Source organism: Silurus meridionalis, chromosome 13 (assembly GCF_014805685.1).
Source record: "Silurus meridionalis isolate SWU-2019-XX chromosome 13, ASM1480568v1, whole genome shotgun sequence".
Lineage (NCBI taxonomy): Eukaryota > Metazoa > Chordata > Actinopteri > Siluriformes > Siluridae > Silurus > Silurus meridionalis.
In genome coordinates, this window is record NC_060896.1 from 322,596 (window position 1) to 350,549 (window position 27,954).

At 42.7% G+C, this 27,954-nt stretch overlaps 2 protein-coding genes across 4 annotated transcripts in view; one reads left to right on the top strand and one right to left on the bottom strand.

Annotated features, from left to right (window-relative positions):
• The first annotated feature begins 247 nt into the window (after nucleotides 1-247).
• dut (deoxyuridine triphosphatase) lies at nucleotides 248-3,483 on the top strand. Of its 3 annotated transcripts, XM_046864311.1 has the most exons (8): nucleotides 248-482; nucleotides 888-1,059; nucleotides 1,772-1,863; nucleotides 1,978-2,022; nucleotides 2,241-2,315; nucleotides 2,398-2,468; nucleotides 2,563-2,665; nucleotides 2,908-3,002. In XM_046864311.1, exons 1-7 carry the CDS (start codon nucleotides 377-379, stop codon nucleotides 2,626-2,628), a joined length of 627 nt encoding a protein of 208 aa, XP_046720267.1. In that variant the 5' UTR covers nucleotides 248-376; the 3' UTR covers nucleotides 2,629-2,665; nucleotides 2,908-3,002. The 3 variants fall into 3 exon arrangements, with proteins under 3 accessions (XP_046720267.1, XP_046720266.1, XP_046720268.1); XM_046864310.1 differs by having other exon boundaries at nucleotides 2,563-3,002; XM_046864312.1 differs by lacking the exons at nucleotides 2,563-2,665; nucleotides 2,908-3,002 and adding an exon at nucleotides 3,031-3,483 and having other exon boundaries at nucleotides 252-482.
• Nucleotides 3,484-3,838: 355 nt separating this feature from the next.
• fbn1 (fibrillin 1) overlaps nucleotides 3,839-27,954 on the bottom strand; it is a 116,574-nt gene continuing 92,458 nt past the window's right edge. Inside the window, exons 38-66 of the mRNA XM_046864307.1 lie at nucleotides 27,732-27,899; nucleotides 27,561-27,629; nucleotides 26,831-26,956; nucleotides 26,589-26,711; nucleotides 24,136-24,294; nucleotides 21,063-21,134; nucleotides 20,816-20,941; nucleotides 20,079-20,201; nucleotides 19,612-19,737; nucleotides 19,237-19,353; nucleotides 18,630-18,755; nucleotides 17,315-17,434; nucleotides 16,736-16,861; nucleotides 14,142-14,294; nucleotides 13,897-13,959; nucleotides 13,707-13,829; nucleotides 13,214-13,333; nucleotides 12,736-12,858; nucleotides 12,519-12,650; nucleotides 12,200-12,325; nucleotides 11,902-12,108; nucleotides 11,400-11,525; nucleotides 9,911-10,033; nucleotides 9,592-9,708; nucleotides 9,212-9,340; nucleotides 8,962-9,081; nucleotides 8,632-8,863; nucleotides 7,685-7,832; nucleotides 3,839-6,246 (exon numbers count right to left, since the gene is read on the bottom strand). Coding sequence (XP_046720263.1) covers nucleotides 5,857-6,246; nucleotides 7,685-7,832; nucleotides 8,632-8,863; nucleotides 8,962-9,081; nucleotides 9,212-9,340; nucleotides 9,592-9,708; nucleotides 9,911-10,033; nucleotides 11,400-11,525; nucleotides 11,902-12,108; nucleotides 12,200-12,325; nucleotides 12,519-12,650; nucleotides 12,736-12,858; nucleotides 13,214-13,333; nucleotides 13,707-13,829; nucleotides 13,897-13,959; nucleotides 14,142-14,294; nucleotides 16,736-16,861; nucleotides 17,315-17,434; nucleotides 18,630-18,755; nucleotides 19,237-19,353; nucleotides 19,612-19,737; nucleotides 20,079-20,201; nucleotides 20,816-20,941; nucleotides 21,063-21,134; nucleotides 24,136-24,294; nucleotides 26,589-26,711; nucleotides 26,831-26,956; nucleotides 27,561-27,629; nucleotides 27,732-27,899 — 4,013 coding nt within the window. The 3' untranslated portion in view covers nucleotides 3,839-5,856. The remainder of the gene's footprint in view (nucleotides 6,247-7,684; nucleotides 7,833-8,631; nucleotides 8,864-8,961; nucleotides 9,082-9,211; nucleotides 9,341-9,591; nucleotides 9,709-9,910; nucleotides 10,034-11,399; nucleotides 11,526-11,901; nucleotides 12,109-12,199; nucleotides 12,326-12,518; nucleotides 12,651-12,735; nucleotides 12,859-13,213; nucleotides 13,334-13,706; nucleotides 13,830-13,896; nucleotides 13,960-14,141; nucleotides 14,295-16,735; nucleotides 16,862-17,314; nucleotides 17,435-18,629; nucleotides 18,756-19,236; nucleotides 19,354-19,611; nucleotides 19,738-20,078; nucleotides 20,202-20,815; nucleotides 20,942-21,062; nucleotides 21,135-24,135; nucleotides 24,295-26,588; nucleotides 26,712-26,830; nucleotides 26,957-27,560; nucleotides 27,630-27,731; nucleotides 27,900-27,954) is intronic.

The window sequence follows — 27,954 nt, forward strand, 5'->3', positions numbered from 1 at the left end:
ATGAGATCCTGGCTGTGATTTTTTTTTTTTTTTGTGAATGCAATGCGCTTCCGTAGTTTTGCACAATTGCAGTTTCTACATGCAGTAAACAGGGGTATTGTGAGTGTGTTGGCAGTTTGTCCAACTTCCTCTTCCGGCCACCGTCCTTGCTAAACTGTTGTATGAACGCGAGGTGAATGATAAGATGGCCGCTAGAGGGGGCAACAGAGCGCATGCGCGGTCCAGGCTGCCCGCGACAGCAACAGTGCGCGTGCGCAGTCCGGTCTGGCCGCTGTAGTGCGCAGTTGGGGTTTGAGTAGGTTCAGGTGAAGGTGATTCAGGTGGTTTAGGTGAAGGTTCTCCTGAGCAGGAGCACTGAGTAGCTGATGGTTGTGAAATGTTGTTACTCCGCATGCGTTCTTTTTCCGCTTCGTTTGTGAAGTCTGTGGTTTCTGGCGCCCAGAGACTAACACTGAGAGGAGGCTTCTCCTCACACACAAACGGTATTTATCGGTTTCTCTGTATCCTGTACACATGTAACATGTCAGTCAGACGGTGGTTAGAGCTTAAATGCAGAGTGTGTGTGTGTGTGTGTGTGTGTGTGTGTGTGTGTTGGGTGGGGGGGTGTAAATCAGCTGTGTTGTGTAGAACTCTTTTGATTGGCTCAGACACTCCGCGCTCTGATTGGTTACTCAGAGCAGCCTGGGCACCACGTTGTCGCTTGTAATTGGTTGGAAAAGCGCGGGGAGGCGGGACCCTTTTTTCGCGCGCTGTTTAAAAGCTGCTGTGAGGGATTGATTTTGGCGCGCGAGTGTCGGCGGGTCTTTGTGAGGAGCTTCATCGCAGAACTGCTGCTCGCGCCACTTTGTAGTAAAAAAAAAGCTCGCTCGCGCGTGTGTGTGTTGCAGGTAAGATGCCGTGCTCAGAAGTGAGGGATAGAGACGCAGTGTCTCCTGTGAAGAAGAGCAGGTATGAGGAAGCTCCTGCAGGAGCCATTGTGCTGAAATTCGCTAAACTGTCTGAACGCGCCACAACTCCGACCAGAGGCTCAGCTAAAGCCGCCGGATATGACCTGTACAGGTGAGCACACTGGAGCTGTTCGAGTCTAGAGCTTTTCTAGAGTCAAATACTGAATCATGCACAAAGAGTCCACAGGTTTCAGTAGCAGTGATTTTAACAGTGCAGCTTTTCCAGGAAGTCCATCATTAGTTCCTCAGTGTTGATGGACTGTAGCCTGTTGCTATCGATTGTTTTTATAAATAAAATATTCTTTTGGATATTTTTCTTACGATTAATCGGATAAGACGTACTTTTCTTTAACAAGCTCTAATAAATATACAAGAGAAAATAAGCTGGTTTTAACTGAACAAGTAACTCGTTTCCTTTTAGAAAGATCTACATTTTTATTGCTGAAATGACCTTCAAGAATATCTGTGAAAACTAAACCCAGTTAACTGTCCGATTACATTAAAATGCAAATAGAAATAAAAAAAAATCAATACATTTCAGAAAAAAGTAAACACACCGTATGTGGTCTGATGTTTCTGACTTTCTCGTAAACATTTCTGGTAACCATGTTGTGGACTTGAAGCTTGAAGCTGTCGATCTTCTCTGCTTCATCTACCATGTGATTCTACTTATTGTAGCACTTTTCTTTTTCACTATGAAACTTTCTGGAATTGTTTCAGCCCTAAACTATTTCTCATTTTAGGGCCTTGAATTACTTAAAAATATATATATATATATAAGTGAGTAAAAATATGAATTATGATTTTGATCATGGTCTTTACAGTGCATATGATTACTCCATTGCGCCGATGGACAAGGCCATTGTGAAGACCGACATCCAGATCGCTGTTCCTGCAGGGTGTTACGGCCGAGTGGGTACGGACACGGTTCATCTCGTTCACCTTCTCAGCAGTTTCAGACATGTCTGTAGATTTACATATACAGGACACATCCTGATCTCATGTTTATTCTTATGATTATGTTCCTCAGCTCCTCGCTCTGGTCTTGCAGCGAAGCATTTTATTGATGTTGGTGGTAAGTGAGTCTTTAATTATATAAAGAAGCGAACCCCTGAAATGATAGTGTAAATGGTGTGTAGCAGCTCCACACATCCTGTGCGTTACTGGCGTGTCGCTCTAAATATGACCAGGATAACCTCATTATGCTGAACAGAAATGTTACAGGTACCTGTTTGAGGTGAGGTCAGAGGTCATGGTACAGTCTGGACTAACGCTGCTGTGTTTGTGGTTCAGCCGGTGTGGTGGATGAAGACTACAGAGGAAACGTTGGTGTCGTGCTGTTCAACTTCGGAAAGGAGACGTTTGAAGGTCAGTTTGGTGTTGTGATTAGAAGTGATGTACTTGGTGAAGGTATAGTTCTGAGTTTGGGTAATGAATGTTTTGTTTACAGTGAAACGAGGAGACCGAGTGGCTCAGCTGGTGTGTGAACGAATCTGCTATCCTGATTTACAGGAACTTCAGGTAAAAACCTAACCATAGATGTTTATCCTAATTAAGAGTTCAGTTCCACCAAACATGAGCAAATTTACCTTCATCACCTCTACTCACACTGTAGTCCCAGCTCTGTAAATCACCAGATCTCTCTCCTACATCTGGGACACGCCCACACCTGGTGTCCTGAACGCGACAGATGTTGACATGGGTGGGTGGGTGTGTGTGTGAGGTGTCCCCTTATTTACATGTCAGTCATTGGAGTGATTTCCTCCACTATCTAAATGTCTGGTTGTACTGTAATGTGTAAAAAGATGTACACACTGCACCAGAACACACACAGCTGGTCAATGTGCCAAAAGCCCTGGAGAGATGATTTCTCTTACATCCCAACTTTATGATTAATTCTTTAAATCTGTACTTTCCTGGTTGATTTTGCCTGTACATCTTATGTGTTTGGTCTTGCAAGGTGTGTGTGTGTGTGTGTGTGTGAGAGAGAGAGAGTGAAATCTAAAGTAAATAAATGAGCTGGGATTGATACACATCTGGCTGTATGTAAAACTATTTTTGGCATTTTGGTTTGTGTTTGCAGACCCTGGATGAGACGGAGAGGGGTGTGGGGGGATTCGGCTCCACTGGAAAGAGCTGAAATACTCACTGCTCCTGTTTAATAGAATGTTAGGGGGTTTGTAATGTGATGTTACTGTTGATGCCTGCAATGCAATTTTACGTTGGACCACCAGGTGGTTTATTAATGTTATATAACAAGGTGAATTCACCAGTCAGCGGTGAAGGTGGTGAGAGATGTGGATGGTAGAAACCTCTGAGCATCAGAATGTGTTCTGAGTTATAGTTTTAACAAGTCTTTGTTCAGGTTATTCATGTTTCTAGATGGAGGCTTGACATCAGAACCTCTTCGAGAACTTTCAGTACTAAAGCTGATCAAGGAATTTTCATGGACTCTTGATGTTGCAGCATTTTTTTATTTTTTAGATATAAAGTGTTTAATGTAATGACCGTAATAAAGTGTTTTTATACTTGGTTATCTTTTGTCTTGTACTGATGATATTACTGACCTGCTACCTCACATGTTCTCTACAGAATTTTGTGCTTCTTTTAATCCTGTTAGATATCATGTTGTGGAGTTTCTACATCATTCTGAGAACTTCTCTGTCCTGAAGTTCCAGTTGGATCTGTCTGTTACACAGCACTGATACTGGAGACTCCTTCCATACATCTAACATGAATTTATCCTAGGAGAAAACTTCACCATCTCAGGGCTAATGCACATATGATTTATATAACTGCTGAGAAATTAAAGGCCAAGCTGCTGTCTGACCAATCAAAAGCCAGGCCTCAGCAGAGCTTTAGGTGAAATAAAGGCAGACTCGAGTCGCCTGTTACAACCAAAACATTCTTTTATTGTGAAGTTACACCTAAACTCCTCACAGATGTGAACACAATGCTGCTGGTGTCTTGGTGAAGGCACTGATTATATGTGGTGTGTTTATGGCCTGAGAGGCCTCAGTGCAGTAGTGTGTGTCTCTCTCGTGAAATTTACAGTTACACAAAATGAGAATAAAAAGTAGTTGGTCTTTATAATAAGCACCATTGTGAGTCCTCCAGTCCAGGGCACTATAGGTGTGTTTAGAGAAGCTCCCTGGGTCAATGGTGGTGTGATTACAGTCGTACACACTCATACTGTGGAGTAGTGAAAGGACAGTTTGCAGGTTGTTTTAACTCTTATGTTGATGTGTTATTAGCACCAGTAAATACGATTAAAACACTGAGCTACAATAGACAGCGCAGATATGATAGAAGCAGAATCCTTTAGAACCACAGTGGAAACCAAACACAGGAACAGTTCAGCTGAAAATAAACATGCACAGTCTTCTCCTTTAACCAACATCTCTGGAGGCTCCATAACCCTGCACTCACATGTAACACTGTGGGCGTGGCCTGGCCAGCATCGATTCAGATTCCAATTACTAATCAGTTTATTATTAAAAGTGCACTAATGTGAAAGTCATTTTACATGGAGGGCTTCATGATTCAGAGACACTAATGATCTGTTCCAGTTTATCCATCAGGAGTGTTAACCTACGCTCACCTTCATTCTGAGGTAACACTAAACTCCAGAATTCCATATCTCATGGGCTTGGTAGATATTTAGGTAAAAGAGGTTCCTTTGATGGAACATCTGATGAATTACAGCTCTGAACTCTCTGACGCTATCTACTGGGCTTTTGAGTTGAGACACTTCACAGTGTGAAGGGAGATGTGGTGACTGAATGCCGCCATCTCGTGTGTGACAGGTGTGTTTATGTGTGAGGAGGATGTTATCAGTTCCTGGCTGGAAGTGTTTCAATTGCAGCATAAGGTTGTGAGTGAAGAACTGAAGGACCATGAGATTCATCTGGAATTTGTGATTTGTACTGGAGTTCCAGCTCTGTGTCACGCCCACATGGAGATGATCACCATCCATCTCCTGTCACTGGTGAATGTAGGGTTAGTATGTGTTTGTGTTAGTGTTAGCTGCACTCACCTCCCAGCTCCAGAGGAAGCATCATAGATGTATGTTTAGCGTAAAAACGGAAAAAAAGGAAACTGTGGACATTTACTTTAGACTGAAAGGCAACGTTAAACGGTTTTTACTATTTAAAGTGGTAAAAAAAATATATATTTCTGTCCAGTCTCCTTCTCAAACACTATTTACTCCATCGTAGCTTCATCTTCTGCCCCTGTCCACTTTCTCTCCATCTAATCCCCATTTTACCTATTTTTATTCTAAAATAGTGGCTGAGGGAAAAGGTCGAGAAAAGGTTGAATGAGGTTTGGTTTTGTATGTTCATCTATCAGTACAAAACACTGCGGTATACACATTCCTCGCAGATAAGCACACTAGCTAATCAGCAAGCCGGCCCATTTTTCTCTGTTAGCAAATTAAATTAATGGGTATTTGCTATGAACAACAAGCAAGCTAGTTAGCTAGGTTCATTTTACTAGCTAGTTAGCATGCTAGCTGCTTATCATTTTTTATTAGCTAATGTAGCTTAGTAATCACCAAATTTGAGTAGAGACCCTATGTTGCCATGCTGGCTAGCTGTTCAGCTTGTTGAGCTTGTTTATTCTATTAGCTTATAATCAGAGGAGAAGGTTAGCAAGTCTGTACAGGTTGAGAAGGTAACTTGAATTTCAGAGAACTTCTTCATTGCTGCGAGTGCACACACTGGATGGGGAAGTGGACAAGGGCAGAGTCCAGACCGAGAGCTGGATCAGAAGAAACACTTTACTGCAGCTTTCAGTTCTATTGAGCGTAGATATGTACTGTTATTATTGTTAGGGATATTTCTGAGAGACGGTGAACCACTGCTGTGAGATCTTTCTGTAGGAAATACAAGTCCTCTTTGGTATGAAGCTAATGCAAGTGGATCTGAAGTTTAATGTGTAGTGTTTCTCCCAGTTCTCCACTGAGGTAGTCTTTATCGTTCTCATCCTCTAGTGCCTCCAGCTCCTTCTTCCCATATACAGGAACGCCACTGATTTGTAAAGAATAAACTCCAGGCAGGAGGTGGTGGTGTTTGTTTTTCGACAAGTGCAGGAAGCTCACTCCATCCCTCTGGTTGAGTTTGAACAGGCCCACATCATTCCCGAAGTTGATAGCATAATGCACATGGTTTTTGAGGGTGGAGAGAGCCGGGAGGAACTCCATAATGTGATCTTTAGCACTTAGCTTGCAGATGCTCAGGTTAAATTGTATGACATCATCAACATCCAGGCTGGCAGAAGTAATCACTTCCTGATCGACCTGAAAGTGGAAAAAAGTATGTCCTTAACTCCTTCCCTATACACCATATCATAATCCAAACCCCGCCCCTATACACCACATCATAACCCAATCACCTCCTCTATACACCACATCGTAACCCAAACCCCTCCCATTACACTACATCTTAAACCAAACCCCTCCCACTACACTACATCAGAACCCAAACCCCTTCCATTACACTACATCTTAACCCAAACCCCTCCCACTACACTACATCTTAAACCAAACCCTCCCACTACACTACATGATAACCCAACCTCCCACTACACTACATCAGAACCCAAAGCCTCCCATTACACTACATCTTAACCCAAACCCCTCCCACTACACTACATCTTAAACCAAACCCCTCCCACTACACTACATGATAACCCAACCCCCTCCCACTACACTACATCAGAACCCAAACCCCTCCCATTACACTACATCTGGGGAGGTGGTAGCTCAGTGGTTAAGGCATTGGGCTTTGGATCAGAAGATCACAGATTCAAATCCCACCACCACCAAGCTGCCACTGCTGGGCCCTTGAGCAAAGCCCTAAAAACCCTCCCCTGCTCAGTTGTAAGTCGCTCTGGATAAGGGCGTCTGCCAAATGCCACAAATGTAAATGTAACCCAAACCCCTCCCACTACACTACATCTTAAACCAAACCCCTCCCACTACACTACATGATAACCCAACCCCTTCCCACTACACTACATCATTATGATGAGATATTCTGTTTTGCAATTTAATGTTGAGGAACATTATTTTGAAGTTGTTCCACAGTTTGTCTTTCACACATTGGTGAAGCTCCACCCATCTTTACCTCTGAGAGACTCTCTAAAATACACTATACCCAATTATCCTGATGCTCATTACTTACTAAATGTTAAATTTTAATAACATAAGCAGCATCAAATTCAAAATGACCTTATTCTTTCCTTAAAAATGTTCATTTCCTCAGTTTCCATCATTTCCACAACATTTGATATGTTTTCTATGTTCTCTTGTGAATAAATTATGGGTTTATACAATTTGCAAATCTTTACATTGTTTTTATTTACATTTTACACAGTGGCCAAACTCTTAAGGATGTGGGATATGTGTAGTATATGTTGTGTTAATGTGCACCTGTGTTAGTTTCTACCTGTTAAAGTGTACCTGCGTGTTGTGTACCTGCGTGTTGTGTAGCTGTGCGTGTTGTGTAGCTGTGCTTGTTGTGTACCTGTGTGTTGTGTACCCACATGTGTTGTGTAGCTGTTGTGTGTACCTGTGTTATGTAGCTGCATGTTGTGTACCTGCATGTTGTGTAGCTGTGTTGTGTACCCGCTTGTTGTGTACCTGTGTGTTATGTACCTGCATGTTGTGTACCTGTGTGTGTTGTGTACCTGTGTGTTATGTAGGTGTGTGATGTATACCTGTGTTTGTTATATACCTGAGATGTGTTGGTACTGCGTCGTTTCCGTCCTTTCTTTGGATATCCATTGATCTTACACTCGTAACATGCTTCAGGTGAGAGAGCGTTCTCATCGTCTCCTGCAGGTGGGGTACTGCTGCTAAATCCCACTCCTGATACACAGTGCCTACACACACACACACACACACACACACACACACACACACACACACACACACGAGCTACTTCCTTGTAGTAGCTCCTTAAGTGTTTATCTTCTTCTTCTTTCGGCTGCTCCCATTAGGGGTCACCACATCAGATCATCCTCCATCCCCACCCTGTCCTCTACCTGCATGTCTTCCCTCACCACATCCTTGAACCTCCTCCTTGATCTTCCTCTTTTCCCTCTTGGTGGCTCCATCCTCAGCATTCCCCTACTGATATACCCCATGTCCCTCCTCTGCACATGTCCAAACCATCTCAATCTCACCTCCTCACCTTGTCCTTGTCTTCATTCCCCTTCTCTCCAGCGTGTACCTCCACCTCTTCAGGATCTTCTCCACCTGCTCCCTACTCTCACCACAAATCACAATATCATCCACAAACATCACAGTCCACTGAGACTCCTGTCTGACCTCGTCCTTTAACCTGTCCATCACCACTGCAAACAGGAAAGGGCTCAGAGCCGATCCTTGTTCCTCTCTCCAACTTGTCTTACACTTTCTCTAAATCCACAAACACACAATGCAACTCCTTCTGACCTTCTCTATACTTTTCTGGCATGAAACCATACTGTTGCTCACAGATGGTCACCTCTTCTCTCAGCCTGGCCTTCACTACTCTTTCCCATAACTTCATGGTGCGACTGTCAACTTTATTTCCCTGTATACTCCCTCCATCTTCTCAACACACTCTCCTCACTAGTCAACCTTCAGTGTTTATCTTGTTCTGTTATAAATCTCCATAAGGATGTGTGTGTGTCTCACCCCTGTCCTGCTCTGTAGTATCCAGCTGGGCACACACACACGAATCCCCCTTCGGTGTTGGAGCAGCCATAGTTGCAGGGGTTCTGTGAAGAGGAGCACTCGTTCACGTCCTCACACACTCCGCTGGTCTGAGTGAACATGAAGCCACTTGGACACACACATCGGAAACTCCCCAAGGTGTTGTGACACGACGCGCTGCCACACACCTGCCCACTCTGACACTCGTTCTCATCTACACACACATGCACACACACACACCGTGACTCTGAGAGAGTGTGTGCGCGTGTGTGTAGATGAGATCGAGTGTGTTTAGAGGTGTTTAGATTTTACCGACACACTGGTTCCACTGGTAGTGCTGCAGGTAACCGTGAGGACAACCACACCTGAATCCACCAATCAGGTTCTGGCAGCCATGATTACACCGATGATCTCCATCACACTCATCAACATCTACACACACACACACACACACACACACACACACACACACACACTGCATTATCATAGTGCAGTAGTGGAGAGCTCTGGAGGGTGTGTGTGTGTGTGTGTGTGTGTGTGTGTGTGTGTGTGAGAGAGAGACCTTCACAGCGCAGTCCTCCCTGATCGAGTGAGAATCCCCTCTGACACTCGCAGCTGAAGCTCCCGGGGCTGTTCTGACATGCTCCATTAGGACCACAAAGACTGGGCTCTGACGTACACTCATTATTATCTACACACACACACACACACACACACACACACACACACACACACACACACACACACACACCAGGAGGAAGTTCAGTGTCCAAATACTTATGTTCGAACCAAAATTAACAACGCGTGTGTGTTTGTGTTACCGATGTAGGCTGAAGGTGCTGATGGTGTGTTTGTGAATGTGTGCGAGTGTGTGGTACCGAATCAGGCTGAAGATGATGATGATGATGATGATTATAGTGTGTGTGTGTGTGTGTGTGTTACCGATGCAGGCTGTGTGATGTTGCGTGAAGCCTGGTGGACACTTGCAGGTGAATCCCCCGATGGTGTTCACACACAAAAACTGACAGTTGTGTTGTTTAGTGGAGCATTCATCCAGATCTACAGGAGAAAACATGAAGAGATGAACAGAGGAGAAAGAGAAAAGACAGAGAGAGAGAGAGAGAGAGAGAGAGAGAGAGAGAGAGACAGAGAGAGAGAGAGTGTGTGTGTGTGTGTGTGTGTGTGTGTGTGTGTGTGTGTGTGTGCGTGTTGGTGCGTGTGTGTGTTGGTGCGTGTGTGTGTGTGTGTGTGTGTGCGTTACCTTTGCAGCTCTTGCGGTCCTCCTGCAGAATGTAACCCCGGGGACAGGAGCACACGTATCCTCCCTCAATGTTCTTACAGATGAAGTTGCATGGTTTAGGAGCCTGAGCACATTCATCCACATCTGCACAGAGTGTGTGTGTGTGTGTGTGTGTGTGTGTGTGTGTGTGTGTGTGTGTGTGTGTGTGTGTTTAAAATTAGCAGACATCTTTTTTCTATAAGGTATTAATAAAAGCATGGATTAAAATCTCTTGGAGATGAGCAGACATCCTGTTGAAGACACTGTGAATCATAACGTTGAAGATCACACACTCTGTGAACATTTAAACAGACATCATGTTCCTGCAGTGTGATTCTTCAGTCATTCAGCCTTATTCTCATCCTGACCTGTACTCCATCCTCACAGGAGAACATAGAGAAGTATAAATAATATTGTACGTAAGTATTCAGACAATTTACTCAGCACTTTGTTGAAGCTCCTTTGGCAGCAGTTCCAGTTTGAAGTCTTTTGGGGTTTGACACTAGAAGCTTTACACACTTGGACTTCAGGGCAAATCGGACTGGCCACTTTCGGACCTTCACATAGTTGTCCCTAATCCACTCCAGGGTTGTCTTGACTGTGTGTTTAGGGTCGTTTTCATGTAGGAAGGTGAACCTTTGAAGGTCCTGACTGTTGTGGAACAGGCTTTTGATTGAGGAGATCTCTGTACTTCCCTCAACTCTGACCAGTTTCCCAGTCCCTGCTGCAGAAAAAAAAACACAGCTGCCACCACCATGCTTCACTGTTGGGATGGTTTTGGGCAGATGATGATGAGAAGTCCCTGGTTTCCTCCAGACAATCCGTTCTGAATTTAGGCCAAACAGTTAAATTCTCTGATTTCATCAGACCACAGAATTTTGTTCTACACAGTCTGAGTCCTTTAGTGGGCTGTTTTTGTAGCCTCCTTCAGATCTGTGCCTACAACAATCCTGTCTCTGAGCTTTGTAGGCCGTTCCTTTGACGTTATGGTTTAGTTTTTGTTCTGATCTGCATTGCCAGCTGTGAGGTCTTCTATAGAGAGGTGTGTGTCTGTTCTAATGTAGTCCAATCAATAACCTTTTCCACAGGTAGACGCCAGTCAAGGTGTAGAAACATCTCAGCAACGATCAGGAGAATTTTCAGGCACCTGAGCTCATTCTCAAGTGTTGTTGCAAAGCATCTGAATACTTGTGGACATATGATACTTCAGATTTTTTTATTTTAAATAATGTACAGACATTTCTAGAATTCAGGTTTCACTTCATCATTATGAGGAACTGAGTGTAGATTCAGGAGAACAAATCAGTGTGAATGATTGTAGTATCAACATAACAACATTGAAAACTGTGAAGAAGATCTAAATCCTTTCTGAATGCACTGTATATACACATACACACACACACACACACACACACACACACACACACACACACACACACACACACACACACATACACACACACACACTCACCAATGCAGATGGTGCTGGTGATGTCGGTGGTGTACCCAGGATTACAGACGCACTTGTAGGACCCCAGTGTGTTCACACAGCGGCCATTCTTACACAGGTTCCCCATCACCTTACACTCATCAATATCTGCACAAAACACATGCAGGTTCTCTGAGGAGTTGCACCTTCTCAATGCAAGCTGTAGATCATCATATAGCTCTAACTTCTTCATGATTTTCCATTTGGATTAAAACATAATCAGGAGATTATGGGATGTGGTGTAGATTTGAGATCACAGTGGGATCTCCTGCTGCTGGATTCTGTAGATTCCTAAGGGTTCTTCTCACTCTGTAACAGTAGTTACCTGCACACACATATACCTGCTGCATACAGCAGATTCTCAGATTCGGTAGTGAGGATTTTCTACACCACCACTGAAACACATCATTCTGAACACTTTCAAAATATTTCCCAAAACATCTTCAGCAGCATCAGGTTCTTACAGGAAGTGTGTGATGCTCACCCTGTCGATCTGTGGTGTAGCCAGGACCAAGTGGACACATTTTCTTGTACTGTGTTGTTCCAGGAAGTGGACAGATCTCACAGTCTGACCCCCAGCCGCGACCTCCGTCACAGCAGCACTCGGATTTGGTCACACTCACTCGGTTAGAGGAACCCATCTGACACAACGTCTGCAGAACCTCAGTGAAACAGAAACCCTGACGATTATCTGCGACACAGCACCCAGAGCACGGATCAGCTTCCAGAGCTGGCGAGAGTACAGATATAATGAAGCAGAAGAGATACAGATGTTCACTCACCGATACACTCCGTCAGTGTGGAGCTGGGCGTGAACCCCTGGTCACACCTGCACCTGTAGCTTCCCAACGTGTTCTCACAGCGTCCATTCTCACACACACGAGGCTTCACAGTGCACTCATTCAGATCTACACACACACACACACACACACAACAACATTGTAATACCTGAATAATAAGCAGTCCAACAACCCGAGAGAACAGGGTTTAGAGGAAATGTTCTTCACTGTTCCACAGATGATTTCTGAAGACCCAAGCTGGTTTAACAGCTTCCCAAAACACTGCTTGTTGTATTTGTGTGTGAATTAGTGAGAGCCTCACCTATACACGCCTCTCCTGATGGTTTTCTGGTGTATCCCTCAGGACAGATACACATGTAGGTTCCTATTAGGTTCTTACAGGTCATTCCTTTGGACCTGCAGTCATCCAGCCCTTCTGCACACTCATCCTGGTCTGAAACACACAAACCATATTCATCCTACAGTATGTGTGTGTGTTTATTCTCCAGTTTTAGACCTGTGTGTTTGTGGGTATGTACCTCTGCACATCCTCTGATCTTCTCGTAGAACGTATCCTGCAGGACATTTACACTCATACGAGCCGTATGTGTTCATGCAGCGGAAGGCGCACAGCAAAGGATTCTGGGAACACTCATTCACATCTGCACTCATTCACACCAACAGAGGTACAGATTACAGTGAATGCACAGTGTGTGTGTGTGTGTGTGTGTGTGTGTGTGTGTGTGTGTGTAAAGTTTATTTCTATTTCTCTTTTCACAACACACATTGTCAGCTTTACAGAATTTAACAGTGAAGGTGAATGATGTGTGTTTATCCCTGATGAGCAGCATGGAGACTGTGGTGAAGGAAAAACTCCCTTAGATGTTATGAGGAAGAAACCTTGAGAGGAACCAGACTCAAAAGCAGAACCTCATCCTCATTTGGGTGACATCAAGAGTGTGTTTATAGTCTTTAAATTGTGTGTGTGTGTGTGTGTATGTGTGTGTGTGTGTATACCTTCGCATGTCATCATGGGTCCAGGTTCGAATCCCTCCTCACACACACACTCAAATCCTCCAATGACATTAGAGCAGGTACCGTTACCACAAGGGTTCCCCACACTGCACTCGTCTATATCTGAGTAAGAAACAAACAAACAAACAAACACACACACACACACACACACACACACACACACACACACACACACACACACACACACACTTATCCTGTGTGTGATCTTTTTAACACACCATGCATTACACACTGATCATGTCCGGCAGCTGTGCTCCAAACACCACATTTGTGGGTGATGAATGCTGAATGCAGCTGCAGGACGTTCAGATGTTCCTCGTGTTGCAGTGTTCAGTGACTCGCACTGTGCAGGACACACACTCAACATCTCACTGCTTTTATAGCCCAAACAAAGCACCATAGACAGGACTCTGTGTGTGTGTGTGTGTGTGTGTGTGTGTGTGTGTGTGTGTGTGTGTGTGTGTGTGTGTGTTACCTGTGCAGTTTGCACCGGATGAGTCCAGAGTGTATCCGATGTGACAGTCACAGCGGAAGGAGCCGTCAGTGTTTATACACTGCGCGTTGTGGCAGATGTTCGGGTCTTTACACTCGTCTGTGTCTGTGAAATAATCAATATATAGATGACGTAATAACATGATTAATCAGTGAGATCAGGATCAGCTCACCCTCAGGGCCATCGTCTGTCCCATACGGCTGTCCTGTACTGTAACACAACAGGCTGAAGTCACCTGTAACACCCACACACACACACACACACACACACACACACACACACATGTAAATGACACACTAACTGCAGGAATGAGTTGTTCCAGTTATATGTCTGGGGTTTTGGTGCATGCTCTCCTGAAGTCCATTGTGTGTCTGTGTGTGTGTGTGTGTGTGTGTGTGTGTGTGTGTGTTTTCTAACCGGAGGTTCTATTGGGACAGAGGTCACAGGGATCCCCCCATCCCTGCCCAGGCATGGCACTGCAGCAGCATTCTCCTTTAGTGGTGTTGAGAGGCTTCGGAGCAGAACAACGACCGTTCTCAAACTTAGTGTAGCAGAAACTCACTCGTTTATCTGTGGGTGGGGGGGAGGGGAGACACATAGAGAGAGACTTTTTTCCCCTTTATTTGACACAAACTATGTTAAAGGCCAGATGGTATCAGGTTTGTTTGTTAATTAAAATGATAAGTAGATATAAATTAAATCAGTCATGATAATTGGAGATCGGGGGAGGGATGATTATTTAGTTCAGTTCTGGTGCAATGTGCAGTTCTTATATTACAGAACATAGAACTTCTCCACAGCACCACACAGCTTCAAACACCTTCATCTCCCCATACTCCTATAAAGATTTGAATCTACCACAATCCTTGATTTTATTAGTCTGGAGAAGATTCTGAGGGCATCACAGTCTGCATTATAAGCCACTTTGTTCTTTCTGCTCAGGTATTTGGCCATTTTCTCCTGACCAAAAATAAAATTAATTAACTGACACATAAACCTGTTTCCCCTGATGTATTCCCAGAACCCAGTAAAACCCAGAACAAAACACTGAAGAGTAAAATTCAAAGGAACATTTCTCCACTGGGGTCCACCCTCCCACTCAGTTTATTCTTATTTAAAACCTTAACACAGGCCCTGTAGAGCAGCTTCCCCAACACTGCTTCAAAGTTCATCTCCCCTTCACCCCTGCACTCCAGGAGGGAGCGCTCACACCCGTCAAGGTCAGAAGCGACTGGTCTTGCTGATTTCATAGTCCTTCAATTCAATTCAATTCAATTCAATTCATGTTTATTTGTATTGCGTTTTTAACATTGAACATTGTCTCAGAGCAGCTTTACACAGATAATGTGGTGATAAAAATGAAGATGTTCTTTATAAGTGTAAGTTTGTCTCTGATGAACAAGTCGGTGGAGACTGTGGTGAAGGAAAAACTCCCTGAGATGCAGAAGAAAGAAACCTTGAGAGGAACCAGACTCAAGAGGGAACCTCATCCTCATCTGGGTTCCACCGAATGTCAATTTAGCTGCAGCTGAACACGTGCCCCTGCTGTTAGTGTGGACCTCCAACGGTGTAGGAGCTGGTTAGCAATGCGCAGGGACCGGAGTCCCATACGTCTCCAGCTGTCCCTGCAACATTCTCCAGCTCCCGGAGTGTGAGGATCTTTGATGAGATCAGAGCTGTGGACAGTGTGGGGGAAGTTGCACTCGAAGAGTTAGGAGTAAAACCACCTCTTTTTCCACACCAGGCCTCCTGGAAGTGTTGATTCTTCACCTCCCCACTCCCCAACTAAAACTGACCACCAGCACGTCCTGCCCCATTACTGCACAGAATACCTTGAAGAACTCCACAGGGAGACCATCTATACCTGCCGCCCAACTGTTCTCCATCCCCTGTACTGCAGTGTCCAGCAGGTCATTTAATTTGTTTATTTTTTTTTTACTTTTGAGGGCTTCAATAGCGTGCGCATCTGAGTTTGTAAGTATATGTGTGTGTGTGAGTATATGTGTGTGTGTGTGTGTGTGTCTGTGTGTGTGTGTGTGTGTGTGTGTGTGTGTGTGTGTGTGTGAGTGCACATTTGGACAGGTTATTGGTGTTCATGAATAGATGGCAAACACTCTATCACCTGTTTTGTATTATAGACGGAAACCTTGTACACACACACACACACACACACACACACACACACACACAGTGTGGATGTACTTTGTTGAAATCTATTTTTTTATTTTTGTGCTCATTTACACAGATAGAGAGATAAAATAATGGAAAGACAGAGAGTAACTGAGTGCACAGACATTAGTTACATGTTAGTTACTCTCTGGCCCTTTTAATAGAAAGTGCTTAATCCTGCCCAACTCCCTGACCACTGACTCTGAGAGCTTAGGCATTTCTTTGAGGAAGCTCTCCTCCCCTTTCTGAGCCCCTGACCTCTCACTGCTATACAGCTTTAAATAGAAACTGAGTGTCTGATGGTGAATTTCAGTAGGCTCTGACACAAGATCCCCAGCATGCATGTCTTTACTGTCCATTCTTTTGTTCTAAACTGAAAAAGAACTTAGAAGGAGCATCCATCTCAGTGACTCTTTCAAAGTGTGAGCAGACAGTGTACAGGGGACAGAGAACAGTGTACAGGTGACAGAGCACAGGGGGCAGAGTACAGGGGGCAGAGGACAGAGTATAGCAGCAGAGTACAGGCTACAGGGGACAGTGTACAGGGGGCAGGGTACAGTGTACAGGGGGCATGTGCAGTGTAGGGGGGGTACAGGCCATAGGGGACAGAATACAGGGTACAGTGTACAGGGTACGAGGTAAGATGAAGTGTGTAGGGGAAATTTATATAAATTTAAACATAATGCAGAAAAGTGCAGACCTTTAATCATCTGATAGATGTCGACTTCTAGACGTCTAGACTTTCTTTTTGTTTGGCAAAACTCTGTTGGGAATTTTAGTTTTGCTACTAAAAGTTATACACCTGTTTAATCCAAAGAGAGTGCATGGCAGAAAACACTCACCCACACACCTCCTCCCAGATGAGGACAGCTGGAAGCCATCAGGGCAGATGCACTTGAAGCTTCCTGCTGAATTTTGGCATTGTCCAAAGATGCAGATATCTGGAGTCTGAGCACATTCATCAATATCTGGAAGAAAAATGGATTGCTGATGAGGTCAGGAGGTGGCGGTGATGAGGTTCTGCTAATGATCAAAAGGTGCTACACAATCAAATCATCAGGGACTAAGTTTTATTGTGTATTAAATGTGGTTAATACGTTTTTATAACTCTTTATTACAACTGCTTCACCTCAGACCATGCAACCTGGTGTGTGAGCTGTTCTAACTCTCTGATATTCCTCTAGGTTCTCAGCACAGACAAACTCTCAGCAGACTGAGAATTTATCTAATATCGAATCCTACAATATCCATACAATATATCATGATATTGAACATGATTCAATGCAGGCTCTAACCTGTTAGCTACTAAGAGATTTTAGTTAGCTTCAAGAGCAGAAAAGTCAAAAGAAGAGCTATGTAAAGAATCAGAAAGAGAAATGTTTTAGAAACATTTGAACAGAGAAGATCAGAAATGATTGTACCTATGCATTTCTCATCAAGGAGGTAGTATCCAAGAGGGCAGATACACCTGTAGGATCCATCCAGATTTTGGCAGGTTCCTGGACTACAAGTCCCAGGATTTATATCACACTCATTGATATCTGCAAAGAAGAACATCATACATACAGGAAACAAGTATAAATAAATCAATAAACTCAGGAGATGTTTAGCTCTGCGCTCATGATGATGGATTGGAGCACAGTGCTCAGACTGTTGCATGTTGGACTCAGTCGTCTTGGTCAGAGTGGTCTTCAACTTAATTTTTTTAGAATCCATGCTCAATTCTAGTCAGAATCATGATTTCTATGTGTAGATGCAGATCTGGCTTGCACTGTTTGGAGACTTGGTCTAAGGCTTGGTTTTGGGTAGAGATTCTGTCTTAGTCTGAGATTTGGTCTTGGCCAGTGGCTCTGTCTTGGTTTCAGGCTTGGTCTTGTTCTAAGGATTCTGTCTTGGTTAGTGGTTCTGCCACAGTCTGAAACTCTGAATTGGTCTTGGTTTGGGTCTTGGTCCTGTTCTGCATATTGGTTCCAGGGTTATTATATACATTATACATTATTATATATACATTATATTATAGTACTGTATTGTCCTGAATATGAGACAATTTTTTTTATGGAAATGCATATGAATAAAAAATGTCATCTCAAATCTAAGCTCTAGAAAATTAAATGTTAATAAAATCGTACACCCACAAAAATAGGTGGTTAAAAACGAGTTCCCCTGTATCAAAAGCAACCTGATTAATTACGCTTGTACTAGGACTGCATGTGGTGAGTGACTGTCCAGAACACAGCGGTTCAAAAGACGGCCATGTAAACCAGCATCTGAGGCACACTTATGATGCAAATATTAAGCTCATGGCGATAAATTTAGCCGAGTCATCTAACAACTGTCAGGCAGCCAAGAATGTAATGTCAGGAGATGGCGAGCCCAAAAAGACATTAGAAATGCTGATACCAGTAGTCAAAGATAAAGCTTAGTGCAGTCTTAAAAGCGTCCACTCGAAGAAATTGGCCAGCAAGTGTGTCAGTATGAAGCCCCGGGCAGGCATGGATATGGGCATGTCTTTTCACAATGAGATGGACAGCCTAGACTAATTGTTATTAAAAAGTATTTTCACATGAAAGCCTGTTCTTGATAAAAGACAAAAGTTGGTCTTTAAAAGCTATTTTTCCAAAAGGTACACTTAAAAAGGGTCTCATATTCGGGACAATATGGTATATTATATACACTTTATATTTAATAAACATTATAAATTCCCACACTGAGAAATGGAGTGTGTTGTGTTCTTACCTACACACACTCGGCCATCTGGAGAAAGTTCATAACCATCACGACACACACATGTGAAGGAGCCTACGGTGTTGAAACAGTTCCCATTGCGACAAATTCCTCCCTGTATGGTACACTCATCAATGTCTAAACACACACACATACACACACATTTCTATTGTCATATGAGGTAATAGAATTTGTAGTGAATGTGTTGTGTGTTTGTGTGTTTGTAGTTGTGTAAGTGTGTGAACTGAACCACAGACCCAGTGGGCCGACACCCAAAGAACAACAAACCCAGGAGAGTCTCCTTCAGTTCCCAGAAATATTTCAAAACCATCAGATCTGGACTTCAACTAAGCCGAGAAGTGTGTGTGTGTGTGTGTGTGTGTGTGTGTGTGTGTGTAGTGTTATAAGTTATAAGAGATGCATGAATTCCTGAAGGAATAGATGGAATGTTTGAAAGATGTGTGTTGTGTGTGTGTGTGTGTGTGTGTGTGTGTGTGTGTGTGTGTGTGTGTATGTGTGTGTGTGTTAGTGTTATAAGTTATTAGAGATGCATGAATTCCTGAAGGAATAGATGGAATGTTTGGAAGATGTGTGTGTGTGTGTGTGTGTGTATGTTTACCAATGCAGTCATCATTGTGTGACAGTTGGAACCCAGGATAGCAGAGGCATGTGTAGGAGCCAATGTTGTTCTTACACGTTCCGTTACCACATGGCTGTCTTTCACACTCATCCACGTCTAAACACACACACACACACACACACACACACACACACACACACACACACACACACACACATTTTAGCACTTTAGTCCTACTTAACTATTTATTCATACTTAACTTATTGCATTCCTGGAGATACACAACATTGAACACGAGAAAAACAAAAGAATAACAAATACCATTTAATGTAACACACGCACGCACACACACACACACACACACACACACACACACACACACACACACACACACACGCTTACACACACACTTACCTATGCACATGGCAGGGGCAGTAGTGGCCTTGTAGCCATTGGGGCAGAGACATCGATATCCTCCCACTAAATCAATACACTGACCTGGACTACACATATTAGGGTTCTCTGTACACTCATTACGATCTGTAAAACACACACACACACACACACACACACACACACCATCATGATCACCATTATTATAATAATACAGTTTATTTAAAGGTGCCTCTCAAAACCCTTAAGGACACCATACAATTGAGTGATAATCATAAAATTAAGACAAACAACAAACAACAGCTGTTTAAGTGTTAAAAGTGATCCGCAAAAGCTGAACAAATGAGTGTTAACACATGATATAAAAGTGTTCAGACAGTCACTTTCTTGTATAGATTATGGAAAAGACGCAGGCAGAGTAATATTGTTCACGTGCTTTTAGAAAGACAATGTACTATGAAGGATCATCATCATGAGTAGATACTGACCCAGACAGAGTCCAGTGTGTGTGAGTTTGTATCCTTGTTCACACTCGCAGCGGTAACTTCCTGCAAGATTTAAACACCTGGCATTCTGCTGACACACAGGTCCATTCTGACACTCGTCAATATCTGTAAGAGATATATAACACACACACACACACACACACACACACACACACACTGACTTCACATCACAGCACCATGTATAATTTACAGTGTTGTTAGTGTTGTTACAGCAGCTGAAGATACAGTTTTTACAGTTTAAAAAAATGACTTTATGTTTCCACTGAAGCTTCTGAGGAATGAAATAGTGGGAAACGTGGATCTTTCCTGACACTAGAGCACTAATTCCTGGAGCAGATTCCAGTGGAAACACACCTGTACACACTGTGATGTATTATCATGAACTGAGGTAGTGTAGAGTTTGGGTCGTAACTGCATCGGGAATATTAGTGAGATCAGACACTGATGTGTAAGGAGTGTTGAGGAGGTCAGGGCTGTGTGCAGGACACTCAAGTTCTTCCACACCAACATTCATATCTACAGCCATGTGTTCATGGAGCTGGTCTGTGTAGATGAACATGGTGATGATGGAGCAAGGTTTGGGAATCCAGTGAAGGGACACGTGAACACTAGAGATGTTTTACACACCTGTGCACTTCCAGCTTTGTCTCTGGGGGATTCATAATTAACACACACACACACACACACACACACACACACACAAACATACACACACTTACCTTCACAGACGAGTAGTTTGTCGTTGTAGACAAAGCCCATTGGACATTCACAGCGGAAACTGCCGATGAGGTTGATACACACTCCATTCTCACACACTCCTGGGATTTCATGGCACTCATCAATATCTGTACATCACACACACAAATCAGAGCACATTCTGACACACTCTATATACACAGAAAAAAATGTGTGTGTGTGTGTGTGTGTGTGTGTGTGTGTGTGTGTGTGTGTGTGTGTGTGTGTTACCAATCACTTGTCCAGTGTAGATATCGATTTGGTACCCCGGCCTCTCACTGCCACACAGAATTGCAAACTCATCTATAACAGAAAGCCACAATCACAATCATCTCTCTAATGTGTGTGTGTGTGTGTGTGTGCACGTGTGTGCATGTCTGTACTGAGTCTGTAGCAGCGGACATGCAGTTGTCCTTTGTGAGGTCTTGAATGTGTTTCTTCTACTTTGAACACAGAAAGTTTTAGTTCTATGTGTTTGAAGTTCCTGTGATGTTCCACACCATTTAGATCTGAATCCTCAGTTCCTCACTGGTATTTCAGGAGGTTTTCAGGTTCTACTGGGGTTTGAAATTGTGTTTTGTAAGTACTGGAGTTTTCCTACCCACACTCATGTGAATCCCAAATTCAAATTCTTATTGTATTTGTCACCTACACATTCATACAGAGTACGACGTAAATGCTTTTTACCACTGTCCAACATGTAAACATGAACAAGAAATGCAATATAAAGACAAAAATAAAAAAAATAACGTAAAATTAAATAAAATAAAGTTTAAACGTATACTAAAATATAATCTGACTATAAAGTATGAAAACATTACAAATAAAAAAATGTATATGAACACTGGCGATCAAAATTAGAGAACAATTTATAAACAATTGAACAATTCTGAAATAATGTGATCTTCACTGCTCAACAGTTGAAGGAGTTTTTGTCCTGTCTATACCATGCTACCAGAACACCTTTTCCACAAAATAACTAAGGCATTTAAAAAAAACTTTCTTTTGCAGAAAACACACTGATCAAAATTAGAGAACAACAATGACTGTAGCATGGAAAAAGATTACACCAAAATGTTCTGAAGGTTACAACAGTCAGCAATTAGTAGGAAGTGTCCAGGCCTCTGCTCTGAATGACTTCAGCACATCTGCAGCCACAGGACAGCACCAGTCTCTCACACTGCTCTGGTGGGATTTTGGTCCACTCTTCTTCCAGTCTCCTCCACAGTTCGGTGACTGTAGTGGGTTTCTTGGCCATAACTTTGTCACCAAGGATTTTCCAGAGGTTCTCTATTGGGTTGAGATCAGGACTCTTGGCAGGCCATGTCATTATTTCAATGTTTTCAGTTTCAAGGAACTGCTTTACCCGTTTTGCTGTGTGACATGGAGCGTTGTCCTGCATGAACACAGGAGACTGATTGGGTGATGAACGTAGGGAAGGAACCATATGTTGTTGAAGAAGGTTCTGTTAAACATTTGCATTCACTCTGCCATGTAGCTGTATAAGAGGCCCAACTCCTGCTGCAGAAAACATTCCCCAAACCATGACACTTCCTCCTCCACTTTAATTGCCCATTGAGATCCTCCGCAGTATCCTGTCCTCTCTTGTATTTGTCTTCCGTGGACGACCAGCCTTCTTGGCGGACTTGAATGAGTTTGTGATGTTGTAAAGATTCAATATTCTTGAAATCACAGATTTGGAACGACCAACTTGTCTTGCTATGGCTGATAGGGTCGTCCCTTTGGCCTTCATCTGGACAACCTGCTGCCGGAGGCTTTCAGTCACTTTAGAACGGCCCACCATCTTGCAGAGTCAGTGACACTGGAAGTTAGGCTGCCAGTTAAATAGGGGTTTACAGATAATCAAGGAAATTAGCACCAGGTACCAGATTAACACCAATAACTGGGAGGTATCTGAAAGTGTTCTCTAATTTTGATCAGTGTGTTTTCTGCAAAATAATGTTTTTTTTAAATGCCTTAGTTATTTTGTGGAAAAGGTGTTCTGGTAGCATGGTATAGACACGACAAAAACTCCTTCAACTGTTGAGCAGTGAAGATCACATTATTTCAGAATTGTTCAATTGTTTATAAATTGTTCTCTAATTTTGATCGCCAGTGTATATGCAGATACCTGAATGAAACAGGAGGGATGGATGGATGTGGATGACAGATTTAGACAGAAGTACAGATTAAAGTGACCCAGTGTGATTGTGATTCTTATTAAATTGTCCATGTGCTGGTATAAAAATGTAAAAGTGAAAAGAGCAGTTTGGTCCACAATTATAGTACCGCTAGTGCCAGTAATTGTAAATGATAATTGTTCAGTGAAGGATTTGAGACGGAGAGAGAAGTCCAGGTACTAATTCATCTGTGTTGAGACAGAAATGTTCATTTCACTTAGCCAGGAGAGAATGGTCTAAAAGACTTTGGTTAGCTGGCTGCAGTGATGTCAGAACATGGTTTCCAGGTAACACCTCAGCCTGTAGATCTACAGGTACTAAGTACAACAACACAATGACCCCTGGGACACTGCAGGCAATCTTAAAAGAATCAGTAAAATCTCCTTCATGTATAACCTCTCAAATTCACACGTTATTATCACGTTAGTTTGGATTTTTTATCTCATCAACTAGTCCTTTTAGGAGGAGTCACATGTTAACAGTAGTGGGACGTCGAAATGGTTCCTGCTGACCCTAGGTTGGGGTTTAGAATGAGAACCTTGTTCTGCACCCAGAGTCTCTCTACCTTCTTCCCTATTCCACTGTAGTTCCTTTTTTGACAGTCTTTTCTCCAGATTTAATTTATTTTCTAGTTTTTCACCACCATTATTTACCGTCACTTGGCTTTGCCTGGTCACATCCGTCTCTATCTACATCTACACTCAGCTGTTTCAGTGTATCAGGATTTATTCTGGTTGGAAATTATCCATGGAGTATAAATTTGACGCATTTGGAAAAGAAAATTAGGAGACAAATGAAGTAAAATATGATTTATTTTTTATCCATTTTTTTTGTAATCCAATCAAAGTGGAGGAAGAGGAAATTGGTGTTTGATTACAGTAAGATCATGTTCATATTGACCCACAAATCAGATTCCAGTTTGTCTGACCTGAGACACGTTTGTATCGCACATGATTACATCTGTTAAAACACGTTAGACTCCAGATTCTTATATAATGACATATTTAGAAACATCTCAATTTCTCCCCTCTTGCCCTCCATGCCCCCAAACGACCCCCACCCCCACCGCCTGTGTGTGTGTGTGTGTGTGTGTGTGTGTGTGTGTGTGTGAGAGATAGACTCACTGGTGCTGGGTGTAGGACAGCGTTCACATGGTTTGTTCCAGGCTCGGCCGATGTTATAGGAGCAGCAGCACATTTTCTTTGTCATGTTGAAGGTGAGTTCACCATCACACGTAGAATTCTCCATGTAATAATTCCTGTAACACAAACTGCGCCGCATGTCTAAACGCACACGCACGCACACACACGCATGCACACACACACACACACACACATAAATACATACACACACACACATATATACATGCACACACACACATATACACACACAAACACACACATATACAGTATATACAAACACATAAACACACAAACACACACACACACATACAAAGTAAATGCAATAAATCAAGATAATAAATTACAGAAAGACAGATGGATGGAGAGACAGAAGACGAGAGAGAGAGAGAGAGAGAGAGAGAGAGAGAGAGAGAAAGACAGAGATAAAGGGATTGATAGAGAGATTGGGAAACAGATAGAGATGGCTAGAGAGAGATAGATAGAAGAATAAAGAGATAGAGAGATAGAGAGATAGATAGATAGATAGATAGATAGATAGATAGATAGATAGATAGATAGATAGATAGAGACAGAGAGATTGATAGAGAGATATTGAGATATAGAAAGACATAGACAGATGTATATTATAGACAGAAAGATGGATAGAGATAGAAAGATGGATAGAGAGATAGATGGAAAGATGAATAGAGATAGAGAGATGCAGAGTTTGATTAAGAAAGAGATGAGGAATAAACAGCTAGAGAGAGAGAGAGAGAGAGAGCGAGAGAGAGAGAGAGAGAGAGATGGATATATAGATAGAGATAAAAAGATGGAAAGGAGATAGAAATGGATAGAGATGGAGAGACAGGTGAAAAGATGGATATAGAGAGAAAGAGATAGAAAGATAAATAAAAGATGTAGAGTTCAAAAAGAAGAAGATAAAAAGAGGAATAAAGAGATAGAGAGATTGAGAGATTTATAGAGAGTGACAGAGAGATGATAGAGAGATGTTGAGATAGATAGAGAGATAGAGAGATGGATATATAGATGAGGAGATGGATAGTGAGATAGAAAGATGGATAGTGAGATAGAGATGGATAGAGAGATAGACAGATGGATATATAGATGAGGAGATGGATAGTGAGATAGAGATGGATAGTGAGATAGAGAGATGGATAGAGAGATAGAGAGATGGATAGAGAGATAGAGAGATGGATAGTGAGATAGAGAGATGGATCGAGAGATAGAGATGGATAGGAGATAGAGATGGATAGAGATAGAGATGGATAGTGAGATATAGAGATGGTAGGGAGATATAGAGATGGATAGAGAGATAGAGATGGATAGTGAGATATAGAGATGGGTAGTGAGATAGAGAGATGGTAGTGAGATAGAGATGGATAGAGATAGAGAGATGGATAGTGAGATATAGAGATGGTAGGGAGATAGAGATGGTAGGGAGATAGAGATGGATAGTGAGATATAGAGATGGTAGGGAGATAGAGAGATGGTAGGGAGATAGAGAGATGGATAGAGAGATAGAGAGATGGATAGTGAGATATAGAGATGGTAGGGAGATATAGAGATGGATAGAGATAGAGAGATGGTAGGGAGATAAAGAGATGGATAGAGATAGAGAGATGGATAGTGAGATATAGAGATGGGTAGTGAGATAGAGAGATGGTAGTGAGATAGAGATGGTAGGGAGATAGAGAGATGGATAGTGAGATAGAGATGGATGAGAGATAGAGATGGATAGTGAGATATAGAGATTGTAGGGAGATATAGAGATGGATAGAGATAGAGATGGTAGGGAGATAAAGAGATGGATAGAGATAGAGATGGATAGTGAGATATAGAGATGGTAGGAGATAGAGAGATGGTAGGAGATAGAGATGGATAGTGAGATAGAGATGGATAGAGATAGAGAGATGGATAGTGAGATATAGAGATTGTAGGAGATATAGAGATGGATAGAGAGATAGAGAGATGGTAGGGAGATAAAGAGATGGATAGAGAGATAGAGAGATGGATAGTGAGATATAGAGATGGGTAGTGAGATAGAGAGATGGATAGAGATAGAGAGATGGATAGTGAGATATAGAGAGATGGTAGTGAGATAGAGATGGATAGAGATAGAGAGATGGATAGAGATATAGAGATGGTAGGGAGATAGAGATGGTAGGGAGATAGAGAGATGGATAGTGAGATATAGAGATGGTAGGGAGATAGAGAGATGGTAGGGAGATAGAGATAGATAGTGAGATATAGAGATGGTAGGAGATAGAGATGGTAGGGAGATAGAGATAGATAGTGAGATATAGAGATGGTAGGGAGATAGAGAGATGAATAGAGATGAATAGAGAGATGGTAGGGAGATAGAGAGATAGATAGTGAGATATAGAGATGGGTAGGGAGATAGAGAGATGAATAGAGAGATGAATAGAGAGACTCACCCATGCAATTGTTTCCTCCATTAACCTGCATGTAATCTGGAGGACAGATGCAGGTGTAGTTTCCGATAGTGTTGTAACACTGACCTGGACCACAGATTCCAGGCTTCTCACATTCATTAACATCTACACACACACACACACACACACACACACACACACACACACACACACACAGGTTACAGGATCTCACCGAACACTAAGCTTGAGATTTAACTCATGGACATCTTAACATTGAGAAGTACCTTCACACACTCGAGTTTCCTCATTGAGAGCAAAGCCTTTGAGACACTCGCAGAAGAAACTCCCGAAGGTGTTGATGCAGGTTCCACCCTGACACAGACCAGGTAGCTCCTGACATTCATTAATATCTGAGGAAGCGACAGGCACATGAGGAGATTTACAGGAAGCGTTCAGCCTCAGTCTCATGAGTCACAAAGTCAAGGTATTTTAAAGTGATAGTTGGGAACTTCACCATCAGATGGTCCCACCCCAACATGCTTTAAGTTCAGAGGGTATAAACATCATGACTTTCAACTCAACCACATCTTAACTTCATCTCAGCTTCATCTCAACTTCATCCCAACTTCATCTCAGCTTCATCTCAACTTCATCCCAACTTCATCTCAACTTCATCATAACGTCATCTCAGCTTAATCATAACTTCATCTCAGCACTGATCTGGAGATGAACCGTGTACAGAGATTAGTCTGTTTGTGTACTCCAGTGTTTATGGCTGCGGGGGGCAAATTAAATGACCCCAGTAAAGTCAGGGGCTGCCCGTGTTTACTGCACTCTCCAACAGATGACATTTATAAGGTATTGGCACCCTGAGTAGATTCCTCACAGCCTGGAGATTGTGTTGGTGTGACAGAGAGCTTTCAATGTGTAATATTTTCTTTAGACAGAATAATGTTTTCCATTTCTGTGTGTGTGTGTGTGTGTGTGTGTGTGTGTGTGTGTGTTTAACTTTACCCTCCAGTATGACTGTAATTGGGTTAAATCTGAAACCATCTCCACCAGGACACAGACTTTTATACAAAGCTGGAATGATGCACAAGAAACAAACAAACTTTATTACACAATTTTTCCTGTGTGTGTGTGTGTGTGTGTGTGTGTGTGTGTGTGTGTGTGTGTGTGACTCACAGGAGTTAAGTCCTGGACAGGGCTCACATGGATTGCCCCACCCCTGTCCTAACGAGCAGCAGCAGGAGGCTTTGGACACCCCCACGCCAATCTCATTTGAACAGTCCAAGCTTTCTGAAGCATCGCCACGGGAACGAACCTCAAGATAGCAATTTCCAGAACGTGTGTCTAAAAAAGAGAACAGTAGAAATGTGTGAGGGGGCATGTACATTCCCAATAGCAA

Coding starts and splice junctions, on each gene's coding strand:
- dut (XM_046864310.1), top strand. CDS start 377: ATGTTGTTACTCCGCATGCGTTCTTTTTCCGCTTCGTTTGTGAAGTCT. Junction 1,864..1,977: donor AGGGTGTTACGGCCGAGTGG/GTACGGACACGG, acceptor TATGTTCCTCAG/CTCCTCGCTCTGGTCTTGCA. Junction 2,316..2,397: donor CGGAAAGGAGACGTTTGAAG/GTCAGTTTGGTG, acceptor TTTTGTTTACAG/TGAAACGAGGAGACCGAGTG.